General features: G+C 40.9%; 1 protein-coding gene across 2 annotated transcripts; it reads right to left on the reverse strand.

The window, feature by feature from the left end:
• Window positions 1–6,534: 6,534 nt before the first annotated feature.
• Prmt6 (protein arginine methyltransferase 6) lies at window positions 6,535–11,450 on the reverse strand. Of its 2 annotated transcripts, XR_002377523.2 has the most exons (2): window positions 10,063–11,450; window positions 6,535–8,282 (listed from the first exon to the last, which is right to left on the reverse strand). XR_002377523.2 is itself a non-coding variant. In XM_021157943.2 (1 exon), the coding sequence occupies exon 1, from the start codon at window positions 11,351–11,353 to the stop codon at window positions 10,211–10,213; it is 1,143 nt and encodes a 380-aa protein (XP_021013602.1). In that variant the 5' UTR covers window positions 11,354–11,450; the 3' UTR covers window positions 9,191–10,210. The 2 variants fall into 2 exon arrangements, 1 of the variants encoding a protein (XP_021013602.1); XM_021157943.2 differs by lacking the exon at window positions 6,535–8,282 and having other exon boundaries at window positions 9,191–11,450.
• Between the last annotated feature and the right edge of the window lie 4,167 nt (window positions 11,451–15,617).

A 15,617-nucleotide genomic window follows, 5' to 3' on the forward strand; every position in this document is an offset into this window, starting at 1 on the left:
TTTTGGGATAGCATTGGAAATGTAATTGAGGAAAATATGTAATAAAAAATATTAAAAATTAAAAAAAATATTTTGCAGATTTATCTCTGTTAAATTTTAACCTTAAGAATCACAATTTTAGTAGTTTTGTTTTATTAATCTAACCAATAATTAAAAATTATTGATTAAATATTCAAATTCTAAAAAAATGTGAACAGCTTATAGATTTATATAGGAAATACTTAACTTTTTCTTTATTGATTTATAATTGGATCTGACATACATGAGGAAATATAATTGCCTCCTTCCCTCTTACTATTAAAATATTCCTTGCAAATCTAAAAAAAAAAAAAAAAGAGTCCATCACAAGTGAGACTCTGGTAGCAGACAGGCACGGTGCAGGAGCAGCAGCTCAGAGCTTATATTCTGATTTATAGATGGAAGCAGAAACACACACTAGAATAGCCTGAGTCTTTTGAAACCTCAAAGCCCACCCCCAGTGACACACCTCCTCAAAGGATGTCCAGAAATCCTAAGCCTTCCCAAACAGATCCACCAAGTGAGAAAGAAGAATTCAAATGCATGAGGCCATGGGAACCATCCTTCCTCAAACCACCACAGTGACATTGTGATACAAACTATCTTATGTATCATTAAAGGGAGTGTGAATTACTGGGGCGTTTCAGAAAGCAAACTGCTAAGATTCATAAAAAAGAGCAAATACTTAGGAAAGGCTGGCTTCAACATAGAGAAAGACAGCAGCTCACGAACTAAGTGTGGTGGTTGGAAGAATGGCTCCTACAGCCTCATATATTTGAATGTTTGGGTGTCAGTTGGTGGGCTCACAGCAAAGATTACGATGTGTGGCCTTGTTGGAGAAGGTGTGTCCTTGTTGGAGGAGGTTTGTCACTGGAGGGAAAGTTTTGAGGCTTGAAAAGCCTAATGTCTACACAGTGCCTCCTACTTCTCTAGGACCTTGTTGGTCTGTCTATCTGTCCATCTACCTACCTGCCTGCTGTTATGCTTCCTGACATAATGACGATGGACTCATCCTCTGACACTCTAAGGAAGCCCCCAACTAACTTTTTTTTTTTAAATAAGAGTTGAGCCAGAGACATGGGATGGGGGAGGCTTCCAGGAGTCAATGTGAGTGACCTTAGCTGAGATGCATAGCGGTGGGGATATGGAACCTGAAGAGGTCACCTCCTGTAGGCAGGCAGGGCCTCCCCAGTGGAAGGATAAAGACACCAACCTACCCACAAAAGCTTCTTCCCAAATTTTGTCCTCTCTAAAAGAAATTCTGGGACAAAGGTGGAGCAGAGACTAAGGAAATGGCCAACCAATATCTGGCCCAACTTGAGATCCATCCCCTGAGCAAGTGCCAATCCCTGACACTATCAATGATACTCTGTTATGCTTGCAGAAAAGAGCCTAGCATAACTGTGCTTTGAGAGGCTCCACCCAGCAGCTTACTAAAACAGATGCAGAGATCCACAGCCAAACATTGGTCAGAACTTAGGGACTCTTATGAAAAAGTTGGGGGAAGGACTGAAGGCTGCCCACCCTCTCAGAGGAGAAGGGGAGGGAGGTTGTGTGGGAGACTCTGTGAGGAAGGGCTGGGAGCAGGGGCAGCAATCGGGATGTAAATGAATGAATGAATGAATGAATAAATAAATAAATAGATGGAGAAAAGAATAAGGCTTGGCTTGGTCATGGTGCATCTTCACAGCAACAATTACCTTAACTAAGAAATGCGGTTAACAGTAGTATGTATTCACTAACTAAATTCTGGAATGCAGAAGAAGATTGCGTTTTCGAGATCTGAAGAGAGTCAATGTCAAAGAAAAGAAATGAAGTGATTTCAGTAGATCATAGTTGTTGCTGCTTGGAAAAGAGAAATGGAGAGATGGTAAGTAAATTTATTGTTGGAGAACATCACAACGCTTGGTTTTATAAAATTCTGAAATAAACCAGAAATAAGCATTCTAGAGATATGCATGTGGTAACATTTTATACATAATTACATACACAGATTTATATTTGTATAATATAAAAATTATACTACAGACACATAGTTTCTTTATGTCAAGGTTGAAATAGCTATTATATTCAAAAGCTAATGGCAACCGACATATTATTAGCTGTTTTAGTCAGGGTTTCTATTCCTGCACAAACATCATGACCAAGAAGCAGTTGGGGAGGAAAGGGTTTATTCAGCTTACACTTCCACACTGCTGTTCATTACCAAAGGAAGTCAGGACTGGAACTCAAGCAGGTCAGGAATCAGGAGCTGATGCAGAGGCCATGGAAGGATGTTACTTACTGGCTTGCTTCCACTCGCTTGCTCAGCTTTCTTGCTTATAGAATCCAAGACTACCAGCCCAGAGATGGTACCACCATAAGGGGCCCTCCCCCTTGATCACTAATTGAGAAAATGCCCCACAGCTGAATCTCATGGAGGCATTTCCCCAACTGAAGCTTCTTTCTCTGTGATAACTCCAGCTTGTGTCAAATTGACACAGAAAACTAGCCAGTACACTAGCATAATAGAAATTTCAAGATAATATAAATTTGAGAGTCAACCATACTGTTGGGGCATTGGCTGATGGATCTCTGTGAGTTCAATGCTAGCCTTGTCTACATATTTCCAGGCCACCTAAAGCTACATAGTAAGACCCAGTCTCAAAAACTAACCAACCAACCAACCAACCAACCAATAAACAAAACCATCACCACCAAAATATAAGTTATAGGACTTGTTAAGATCATCTAGGAGAAGACTGAGGGAACAGGTTAGGTATAAGTGATGATAGCAAGGATTGCAAACATTATCTAGTGATAGAAACTTAGTTGAATATGCATATTATAGATTGCCATATTACTTTCAGTAAGAATAAGCAATATGAATATATTGTCTTGTTATATTTAGTATACATACTTGAACCTGAAATATAACACAAGATGAATTATATGAATTTATGTACATATTTTGTAAAAATGTACAAAAGTATATATTTATTTGAAGATAAATGTTGATTTGTACAGAATAGAGGATTATTGATATTTTCTATTCTAAGTTTCTTTTATGTTTGCAACCTTTTACTGCAGCCTAAAAATTCATATCAGGTCTTGGGGAGGTGGTTCAGTGGATAAATTGTACAGTGGATAATGTTTTACAAGCATGAGGACTTGAAGAGAGTCAATGATGAGAGCTTGGATGCTCAGAGTTCCTGTAAAAGCTGGGAAGGCATGACAACTGTCTGTGAAGGAGATGAAGAAACCCTGGAGCAAGCTGGCTAGCTAGATGCACTGGCTGTTTTTTTGTGTCAACTTGACATAAGCTGGAGTTATCATATGGGAAGGAGCCTCCCTTGAGGAAATGCCTCCATGAGATCCAGCTGTAAGGCATTTTCTCAATTAGTGATCAAGTCGGGAGGAGGGTCCAGTCCATTGTGGGTTAAGCCATTCCTGGACTGGTAGTCCTGAATTCTATAAGAAAGCAAGCTGAGCAAGCCAGGGGAAGCAAGCCAGTAAGCAGCCTCCCTCCAGGTCCTCTGCATCAGCTCCTGACTCCAAGTTCTTGACCTGTGTGAGTTCCTGTCTTGACTTCTTTTGGTAATGAACAGCAATGTAGAAGTGTAAGCTGAATAAACCCTTTCCTCCCTAACTTGCTTCTTGGTCATGATGTTTTGTGCAGGAATAGAAACCCTGACTAAGACACTAGACTAGCCTGAATTGCTAGCTTAGGGGACAGGAAGAGACCCTGCCTAAATAAAATAAAGTGGAGAGTGATTGAAGTTTTGACTTCCACAAACAAAACAATATACATATATGTACACATGCATACTATGATTCATATATATTCAGAAATTAAATACGTATTCAAATTTAACATAGTAAAGATTTGGTATAAAATAGCGAAAATTAATTAAAATTGAAAAATGTTGTCCTATTAATAATTGTAACCCATATATTAACTCTGAATAATGTCACAAAATTACTATTTACATGGATGGTTAACATATACTTATGGGGTTAATGTTACCTTATTTAGCAGCATTTGACCATTTTATCTGTATAAGGACTCATGTTTGGCAGCTATACCATGTTTTTCTTGACCTAGAATTAAGGAATAAATTTCTGAAAGATCTTACCTTATCAGAAGGGCCAGACTCTGTAAAAATCACCTTGGCTGATGAGTCAAGGAAAGGCAACTGATAATTTAATTCTATTACAAACAACACATATCCTGGTGGTTTCTAATTCCATCTTATATTCAAATCCCTTCGTTGTAATTGCTCTCATTCTCTCCTTGTTTTCCTCTAATTATTCTGACTAGAAAAATTCTCAATTAATCATGGACTGTGTATTTAATCTTAGGATTTCCTAAATCTGTCTTTAAAATTCTATCTTTTAATGTGTATTCATAACACTAAAATGTTTCCTATTTTTGATTGGATGATTAATGATGATAGATTTTTAAAATGTTCCCATTAAAATAGTATTGGTATTTTTATAAATTATTTTTATGAAAATTTGATGCTAGTACATATACAGAATCGAATTTTTTAACCATTTATGGATCTTAATCCTTTCTTCATCAACCTGTCTAACTAAAAGTAAAAGAATCTATAACTTGTCCTTATAAAATTTTATAATTAGTATGTTATTATTACATATAATTACAATGTATGTAATTTATAATAAGTCTGATGTTTTAAAATAAAGTTAATACACTACTCTGTACCCCACATTATTAAGTTGCACATAGAGTGTGAAAAATTTTATTGACAAGAGAAGATTGAGTAGTTTTTTTACAAAGGGAGTCCTGAAATGGCCTAGAAAATAAGCTAAGAAGAGAGCACACAGTTCCTAGGCCAGCCTGGACTACATAGTCTACATGGTATAGGGAAACCTTATCTCAAAGTCAAAATAAATAAGTAAACAAATAAATGACATATATCAAAGTAAACAGTAATAGACCATGAGTCTAAGCATAGCTATTTTATGTTTTCAGAAACCCCCTAAGGTAATGGTGATTGGGGGTAAGGTGTGTAGTGGGCCCAAGGTGTTTTTATGTCACTGGAGCAATACTATTGTCACTAACCTCATCTTTCCAAGATACCAGGTATCTTCTGAGTTCAGATATTTCCTGAACTCACCTACTTTCCTTGTTTTTCATCACCGGGTTTCGTCACTCGGCACTTGTATTCCTCCCTCTTTATTCCCTTCGGAAAGCAATGACTGGCATGAATTCATACTCAAGGGTAGTTGTAACTAGCTTCCACTCCACTTCCCTTCTAATTTGCCTTGGCAAACTTCAGGAACCCAATATCATTTCAAGTTCATTTCTGAAAAATGAACAAAACCCAGAATATTTTGCTACAATGTATGCCTATGTGAAAAATAAACTAAAATTTATTGGTCATTAGAAATGTATCCCCAGACAGTGAGGAAGCTGATTCAGGTGAGATCATTCTGAACACAAAGCAAGCTGAGTGTATCAAGCTTTAGAGAAAGCATCTCATGCTAGGCCCACAGAAGCTTTGCACTGGGTCTCTTTGGCCATAGTCTCTTCTTAGAATTGCATATTAACCCCCCACCCTATCTTTAGGTATTTTGTTCTTAAAGTCTTCCTTTGCCCTTCTCATCAAGAACTGTTTGCTTGTATTTAGTTCAGGGTTTGTTGGGACTTTCTCTTTTGAACTATTTTTACTTGGATTTGTGGTTTTGCCAATATGCTGTGACCAAACTCAATGGGTTTTATTTGGTATCCCCACCCTCATTTCTTATCATACAACTGTGGCTCTCTTGGAACTGGAGTAAAAGATGGTTGTGAACCAAGATATGGATACTGGAATTTGAATTTGGGTCTTTTGCAAGGGCTCTTAACCACTGACCCATCTCCCTGGTCTGTGCTATAAGTCTTTAAAACCTTCTAGTTGACTGATTTCACCCATCTTCCCCTACAATTTTTATGAAATTATAAAAGGTTCCAAAATACCACACTTGTTACTGTTCATGTGCTAATATTAAAAATCCTTTTAGTAGTAAATTAAATCCCCCAGATATCTTTTGCCACAAATACAAATATTTGGAGATATAGTTTAATTATACAGTATCTTTCCTAAGATATTTTGATGCATTTTGAAAACTCTTTAGGAATCTGTACCTCTTCCTTACTATGATGCATAAGATTTATTAGGGCCTGGTTTAAGCTTAGGAAAAAAAAATATCTTAACACTTTCCACATCTTAAAATGTCATCTGTAAAACTGGCTAAAAAAGAAGGGATCAGACAAGCTACTCATCCCGATGGCAAACCTCAGACAACCATATTTTATTGGAAACAAAGGTGTCATGCTTAGAATCTTCTGGTCCTTCATCAGAATGGAACCTTTTCATCTTCACTTCTCCTCCTTCCAGAAAGCCTGTTGTTTTCTGCAGTGCTAGTTATCAAATTCAGGGACTTGCCCGGGATGGCTATGTATTCAACCATCGAGTCACACTCCAGCTCTCCAAAACTACTCTAATGCCCAAAAGAATAGACCAGGTTACAAATTTGAAAAATACATGTAATATTTATTACAAGTAAGAGGATAAATCATAAACAAACTGAAGCATGGAAATCACATAGGAAGCTGAGGAAGACACCTGCGTGTGCGAGCATGCGCGCGCACACACACACAGACACACACACACACCTGAATATAAATTTGGCTTAGTTTTTATTTTAGTAGCTGAGGATCACCTATTTAATATACTTGGTCTATTATGAAACAGACCATCTTTTGTCTAATTTTGCACCATCAGGTGGTAAAGTTTCTCAGGTGTTCACAATCTTCCTGATGATAGGAACACGACTTTTGATCCTCAGAGAGGCTTAAAGGATGACAGCTGCCTTTCCATCCTTGCTCAGTGGAGCTAAGCGCTGGGAAGGATTTCCAGGCTTATGGATGCATGAAAATCACTGATGTTTTATTGTTCCCACTGTATCCTAGTTCTTTGAGGGGCAGATGTGCTCATTCATTATAGTGCTTAGATATTCTGTAGCTGCTGATAATGAAACTAATGGAGATCCATCTACAGAGATGAGCAGGTGGAGTGGGGCCTGTTAGTAAAAGGCTCCTTAGGAGCCATCTTTCCTCAGCACTAGGTAAACTGTAGGGATAACAGCAGGGCTGGCAGGAAACAGGATGTCAGGCAGCTGTTTGCAGCAGGTGCCTTTCAGTCACCTTGAACTCCATTTGATCTTTTACATCCACATCTCTCTGCCCAAATGACCAAATGACCAGTTCACTTGTCTTTGCCACTGTCATGGATTCAGCTTTCTGGGGACCCCAGAAAGTGTCACATCCGATTAGTGTTAAGGAAATGAACAATGGGGCTGTCCAAATGAGTGCCTACTACGTCAAACTCAAGAAGTTATACACTGCAGATGGTTCTTCTGGGCAGCTCTAGACTTTCTAGTATGTAACACTGTCCCTTCATTACCAAATAATAAAACCCTTGTTACCTTTAAGGTGGCATGTAGTTTCTAGTTTTTAACTGAAGAATGCAGGATTAGTATAACAAGAGTGAATTTTTGTTTACATTTAGAAAGTCAGAGTTGTGCCTAAGGTTCTGGCAAAAACTGGATCTATGCTGGGCACAGTGGTACAGTGCTGTTAACTCCAGCATTTGGAAGGTGGAGGCAGGAGCTTCAGGAGTCCAAAGTCATCCTCAGCTCCATATTGGGCTCCAAGTCCCCTTTGCACACTGTATGATCCCATTTCACAAGCAAGAATTATGTATGGAACTTTAGTCAAGTCTATCAGCATCTCTAGAAACCTTTCTACTTAGTGTTTAAAACAGATTATTCATCTTCTCTGACACTAAAACCATCCAGGTCCTAACAAACCTACCATATGGCCTTTTAGTGGTAGACATCTATTTATGAGCAGGGTTCACATTAGCTTGTAATTCCAAATACCTATGCCTATTAGAATGCATTTCTAGCAACTATGCTCATTGGTTTAATAAAATTAATGACAAGATTGGGAATTTTCAGAGGGCTAAATAAATGTATGGTATGAGGGAGGTAGGTGGAACTTTATCATGATGCTCTCTCTAGGGTCTGATAATTCCCTCCTGCAGCCCTAAGGGCTTCATGTTACATCAGATAGTGCCTGGGTGTCCACACACCTCAGGCTTTCATCCATCCCATATGTCTTCCTCCCAAAGGCTGTGGGGCTCCTTTGGATCATCTGGTACCCTGTGGCATACATTGCTCTTCATGTATAGCCATGTTGATACTGCCAGTGCCTGTGGAGAACAAAAAAAGACCAATGAGTATTTGTTCTGGAGCACATTTTGTATGCATCAGATCGCTCTAGGTTTGCCTTTTGCACAAATTCAGCATCATAGTACTGGAAGCTTACTTCTAGGTTACTTTAATTACTTGTATCTCCAGTTCTTTATGGAGTGGTACTATTGTTTTCTCTGGTTTGCATGGGGGGTGGGCTGGTTTGCTTCCTGACTTTAGCTTCTGCTTCAGCTCCCAGAATTTCTAATTCATTTATGAGAAAATGCAACTAGAATTTTGAAACATTTTGCTCAGTCAAGAAAATCTAGTCTCCACTCACACCCTCCCAAGTTTTAACTAGATTTTACTTTTTTTTGAGGGGTTGGGTGGATATAGTACTTCTATTTACAGAATTATGCAGAAAAGGATTCCAGGCACTTAAATACTACAGGAATTGCTATAGAAAGGCTAATCAAAATCACCAGCAATCACTATAGGCGAAAATTTGATTAAAAACATAGAAGACCCCAAAGGAACTTTTTAAACCTCTAACCAAGCATTTATAAAAGATGTTAAGTATTCTGGTATCAAAATATGCTTGTTATGTGAAACTGGTGGTTTTATATTTGTATTTTTCCCTCAAAATAGAGCCCCAGCAAATTAAGTTTTAATACTTTAGCAATTTAATATACAATATTTTTAAAAAGCCAAAAACAGAACCAAGGTTACAAAAAGTGAAATTCAAGAGTACTTAAGAACAGCAGTTTTCCACACCCGTTAAGTCTTACACAGCTAGAGCTCAAAACCATGTTAATCATCATTTGAGCTGTTCTAAAGCTGAGTTCTGCAGGAGCTCTGACACCAAGAGAAAGGTAACAGCATTATAGTAAACTCATGGACAGCACACAAGACGTCTAAAGACCTCAGCTATAAAAAGTGAGAATTCCATTTTATTTGCCACAGAAAGGAGGGAAGATAAATATGTGAAGTAAATGTGACAATCTGACTCACACTTCATTGTAAGGGAGTTCCCCAAATGCACACTGTTCACAGTTGTCTGAACTAAGGAGAACGGAAGACAGGAACTTTAACTAGATTAGAGTGCTCGTGTTCCTTTCATACAGAATTAGACCTGTGCTCAAATAAAGCAAGCACAAGAGGTAAAGGATTCGCCCTTGGGCTAGGTTCAGCAACCTTCCCTTATCAGACAGCTTTACAAGAGTCACAAAAATATTTATATTATAAAACATAGGTTTTCTTGACTCAGTCTTGAAAGTCAAAATAAAATTATTAACACCCCATTCACTTTCAGACTTTTTCTGCTGTCACTCTCAGAATTGCCTAGGCAAGCTGTAAAATTAAGCCATTTTACTAAGGTTCATCAAATTTAGCATTCCGTAACGTGAGCAGGGTTATTTAAAATACTTCTGTGNTCCACTTCCTTACTAACAGTATGAATGTTAGAATATAAGGAAGATATCATATCCTACAGGCACCCAAGACTTGAGAGAATTCAGCTTAAAAAAAAAAAAAACAGCTTTAAAAATCATTCTACAAGTTTCTGAAATGTAATCAGACCATGTTGCCTTTCTCCCAGTTTCATACTGATAGGGATGGGGAGGTGTCAGATTAGCTCGTGGACCAATTATAAAAGGATCACATTTATTGCCCCCCCCCCCCAAACCCGGGCAGTTAAACAAAACAAACAGAAATACAAGAGTTTCTTCATACTACATGCTTTCCAGGTTTAAAAGCCCGTTAGTAAGCACACTGCANCAGTCCTTGGTCAGGGATGCTCACTTTTAAAATAAACACTGCCAGAAGAATGTTCTCAAATGAAGACTGGAGCGGTGAGGTAAAAGAGACAGCTATGTCCCCTAATTGCATAGGCGATCTCCCTTTCTCTTCGGACCTTCCGAAGAAGGTGGAGGGGGAGAAAAGGCAANGCTCAGTCCTCCATGGCAAAGTCTTTGGTCTTTTCCTCATGGTCTCCCACTTTGTAGCGCAGAAGTATGCGCAGACGCCGGGGGTTGTCCGGGGAGGGCAGCAGGGTGATCTCTCCGGAAATGTCCGTATCTTGTTCCACCGGCACCGGCTCGTTCAAGTAGAGGAGCGTCTGCTTCCAGTGGGTGGCNGGGTGAAAAGGCGAGGTGGACAGCACCAGAGGTTTCTCCGAGTCCCCTCCGGGAAAGGTCACTTGAAACCAGACGGCGAAACCGTGTAGAGGCGCGGAACCATAGCAGCTGCAGCGGAAGCNTCCGCCCACANCAGCCTCCAGCTCCTGCTCCAGGCCGGCTCGGGCCAGCTCGAGCTGGGCAAAGCGCTGCGGCCGGGCAATCACGTCCTCTCCGGACAGATCCTGCACCACGATCTCCGAATGGCCCATGAGGCAGCGCGTGGCGAAGCTCTCCATGCAGCTCATATCCACGCCATAATGCTGCTTCACCTGGCTCCAGAAACCCAGACGCCACTCGAGCATCTGGTCGCTAATCGGAGCCACGAAGAGCTCCGCGGAAGCTGGCAGGAGGAGACCTCCCTCCTTCAGCCATTTGGTCCGCGCGTGGAGCACGGAGCTCAGCATGGACTCGTGCAGAAGTCCGTAGCCCATCCACTCGCTGACGATGGCGTCCACTCGCTCCGGCAGCTCCACCGTCTCCACCGGGCCAGGCAGGACGTGCACGCGGTCCTCCAACCCGTTGAGCCGCACCACCTCCCGGGCCTGTTGCCAGATGGCGCTGGCCTCCACCGCGTACACGCGCCGGGCCCCGGCCTGGGCACAGAAGATGCTGAGAATGCCGGTGCCCGCGCCCACGTCCAGCACCGTCTTGCCTCGCAACGCGGCCCAGTTCTTCAGGATGCCTAAGCGGTAGGCGTTGGTGCGGACCCGGTCGGCGATCATCTCCTCGTGGACCGAGACGTCGGAGTAGCATTCGTAGTACAGCTGGTCCCGCTCGCGCTTGGTCCTCCGGGGTCGTGGCGGGGCCGCCTCCTGCTCCCCGCCATTTTCCTCCTCGGCTCCCTCACCTCCGGCGCCGACGCCGGCGCCTCCGCCGCCCCCCGACTCAAGCTTCCTTTTCTTGCTCAGCGACATCTTGGCCCCGGCAGCCGACCCCCAGCATTCGTTGCGCGGTGCAGTGCGCAGGCTCAGAGTCCCGGGGGCCTGCTGGGATTTGTAGTCCGCTTCCTGCATCCCGCTTCCTGAGGGCAGAGGCTCAACCAGAGTCAATCTTGGCACTTCGTTCTGTTCCTCTAAAGCCATGACAAGTTGTTCTCTAAAACTACACTATTTTCCCGAGATCCTTTCAGTTCTTGCCCTTTCCTTTTACCCCTTGTATTAGTCAGGGTTCTCTAGAATCACAGAACGTATGGGTAGCCTCTATATAGTAAGAGACTTTGTTGATGATTTATAGTCTGTAGTCCAACTCCCCAACAATGGTCAGCAGCAGCTGTGAATGGAAGTCCAAGAATCTAGCAGATGCTCAGTCCCACACGGCGTCCTGGCAGAAAAAGAGTGAGGTTTCCTTCTTCCAGTGCCCTTATATAGGCCTCTACCAGGTGTGTCTCAGAATAAGGGTGTGTATCACCACTTCCGGATCTGGGATTTACTCATCCTAGGCTGACCTTGAACTCTTGTCTCAGTTTCCTGGGATTAAAAGCTTGTACTACCTTGCCTGAGGCTAAGCTTTTCTTGGCCAGTAAGCCTCAAGATCTTCCTGCCAAGGCCGGGTGTGGTGGCACACGCCTTTAAACCCAGCACTTGGGAGGCAGAGGCAGGCGAATTTCTGAGTTTGAGGCCAGCCTGATCTACAAAGTGAGTTCTAATACAGCCAAGGCTACACAGAGAAACCCTGCCTCAAAAAAAAAAAAAAAAAAAAAAAACCAACCAACCAAACAAAATCTCCACACAAAGATCCAGGTCAGAAACCTGTGTCTTTCAGCCTCAAGATCACAGGTGAGTGAGCCTTCCAATTCTGGACTGTAGTTCACTCTAGATATAGTCTAGTTGATAACCAGGAATAGTCACTACACTCCTCCTTTATTTTTACACATTCTTGACGTAGGCACACCACTTACAGCTACATGTCTATGCTCCCCTCACAGGACCTCCCCCTGCCCCCCACTACTGAATTATGGTGGCACAGTTCTTGTCCCTTCCCTGATAGTTGTAACTCATCAAACTCTCTGTTCTAACCAGAGATAGGATACAAAGAATATGTATGGGGCAAAGTGAAAACCAAATAATACAAGATCTTGATTCTGAGTCCAAAGTAATCCCTGAGGTACTTTATGATCCAGGGAAAATACTGAAGAACTGCTGTGGCCATGAAATGTATCAGCCATCACTGGTGTCTCTGGAGAATAGTTTACTTGGTCTTGAGTCCTGTTCTGAAATTTCTGTAGTTCAAACTAAAGAACAATTAACATCAGGGGTATGATATTCTCAAACCCATTTCCAGTGTCTTTGGTGACCAGCTTATATATACACACATACATACACATAAATCTGTGTGTCTATGTAAAAGCATTTGCTTGGAGAAATGGTGGAACTCATTTCTTTTGACTACTTTTCCAATGCAATTCACTTAAAAAAAAAAAAAAAACCTGCTATATCTCCTTGTAAAGGCAGAATTGATACCCACAGGCTCAGTTATTTTATTTTTTCTGTTAGTCAAAAAGAAGCTTTATTAACAATAAATTAATCTCTTCATTGGCCATAACATAAAAACAATAATTTAAAGAATGTGTACTGGTGTCTGGTACAGGGGCAATGGACAGCACTAGCTGCTCTTCCAGAAGACCCAGGTTAGATTAGAAATACCCACATGAAGGCTCTCAGTTGGCTTTAACCGCAGTCCCAGGGGACATGTTGCCTTCCTTTGGCCTCCAGGAGTAGCAAGTATGTATGTGATGTCCAAACATAGAACAAAAATTAAAATAAAATTAATAAATGAAAAGATGTTGAACTATTTTCTTATTAAGAATAACATTTTTCAAGCTTAAAAACTAATCACACAAAAGAAAATGGGCTTTTTGTGTGTGTTAAAAATACTTGTTTAACTACATTTAAATTCTAGGCAACAGAATTTCTTCCCCTTTTCTCTCTATTAGTGTCAGTAATGAAATTGGTTTATTAATATGAAATCCTCTGCTGTACTTGTAATCTCAAGGCTCCCAGTCCTGGCTCATTAGAACCCTCCATGGAGCTTTATTGAAATACTCATGCTAGGGTCCACCTCAACCCAGCTAAATGAGAGCCACTCAGGGGAACTCAGGCATCTAGTTTTTAAAGCTGCTGGGGAGTCATAATGTGAAACCAGATGATTATGGCTAATTTTGATTTAATTAAATCTTATATCATTATTTTCAATAGTCAGGGCTCAGCAACCTATAACTGAAAAATCCATAAAATAGGTATTCTTCCTTTTTACCTTGGTTTCTTATCTTATGTTAATGAAGTAATGCCTAGAATAGCACATGAGATTAGTTATAAATGTGAGAATTTGATAACACACAACGAGCTTTCCCTTAGCCTATACTTCTCCCACTCTGATCTCAAACCGCCAAGTTTCCCTTTTGGGTGTGTTCAGTGTTTCACTTTTGAAGAGTTAATTAATATTTGTTATTTTGCTTGTGTGTTATAGGATGCTTGTAGAGGTTAAAGGACAGCTAAGGAGGTTGGGGCTTTCCTTATAATGTGGTACTTGGGATCCAACTCCAGTTGTCAGGCTTGGCTGTAAGTGTTTTTCCTCCCGAGTCATCTCCCTGCCCCAGAATGTGTTTATTATTAACCCAATTTTTAATTTACTTCTTTTTAGTTTCTTGTAAAAAAAAATCTTTAAATAAAAGTTTGTCAGTTCATCGGCTTTTTGACATTTCTTACTACCAAAGTCCAATTCTACAGAAGATGAAGGTGTCTTTCTAGCCTGGCAGTCTCTGATGGAATCTTACTGCAGCTAGCCACACCCCCAACTAACCCGTTCTCCATATAATTGCTAATATGGGTTTTACGAAAACCCATATAAAATCACATCATTAGCTTGAGGGGTTTCTCTTTCTCTGGCTGGGAGAATCAGGTAAACTCAGATGACTTCCCTTCCCATCCTATTCTTTCCCCTCCTATACCCTCCCTTCCCTTACCATGCCATCCTATCCTTTACCCATCCCTTCCCATCCTTTCCCTTCCCATTCTTTTCCACCCCATCCCTTCCTATCTCATATCATGTCAGAAATTCTAACTCCTCAGTGGTATCAAGATATACTGCCCATTTATACCAATACATCTTTTCTGGGTCCCATACTCAGGAATAGTCGAATTCTGGAAAAGAATTCTCTCATTATCACTTTACATCAGTGGTTTCAATGTGATTGGCCTTTCTTGGTTACATGGTGTCAGTTCACAGCAGTAAAACCCAAACTAATACAGAAGTTGGTACCACGGACTGGGGTATTGCTGTGATAGACCTGACCATGCTTTTGTTTGGAAGAAAGTGGATTTTGGGACTTAGGATTTGGAAACCAGCAGAATGCTTTAAATGGGGCTAAATGGGCTATCCTAGTAGGATTATGGGAGACTGAGAGTGATTTGAATTGTGCAGACCTGGCCCCAGAGGTTTCAGTGGAGAATTTCAATATGTGGCCTGCAAACTGTTTTTGTTGTATTTTGGTGATGAGTATGGCCACTTTTTGCCCTGTCTAAAGAGTCTGCCTGAGGCTAAGGTAAAGAATCTCAGGTTAATTGCATTGACAAAGGAAGTCTCAGAGATGCCCATCATAGATTTTGTTTTCTGGTTAGGTCTTGTGAAGAGACTTTTAAATAAGTGTAGCAATCTGAGAAAGAAAAATATAAAATATATGGTTCTAGTATTAAGGGGACATCAGGAAGTGAAATGGAGCTGAATCCTGTTTTCAATGATATTAAATTGAATTAAGGGAGTAGTGACCTTGGGGCAAGATCCTACCCAGCTGAATTTAGGTCCAGGCATGGTAGTACAAGTCTTTAATCCCGGGAAGCAAAGACAAACAGATCTCTTCTGAGTTCAAGTCCAGCCTAGACGAGCAAGTTCTAAGTGTAGAAAAAATTAAATCTAGGCTCTGTGAACCATACCTTTAATCCCAGTGTTTAAGAGATAGGCAAGTAGTTAGTCTATAGAGCAAGTTCCAAGACAGCCAAGCTTAGGCAGTGAAGGAGTTGGAAAACAGAAAGCTAGTGATAATATAATAAAACAAGGGGACCATGTTCCAGCCCCACAAGAAGCAGAACTTGGCAGTTTTGGCCATGTGGCTCTGACTTTAGAGTCAAGAATCGAAGGGACTACTGGGATAATTGAGACTGGTTAGCTGGAGCTAAGAAATTA

Source organism: Mus caroli, chromosome 3, assembly GCF_900094665.2.
Source record: "Mus caroli chromosome 3, CAROLI_EIJ_v1.1, whole genome shotgun sequence".
In the NCBI taxonomy this organism is placed as follows: Eukaryota; Metazoa; Chordata; class Mammalia; order Rodentia; family Muridae; genus Mus; species Mus caroli.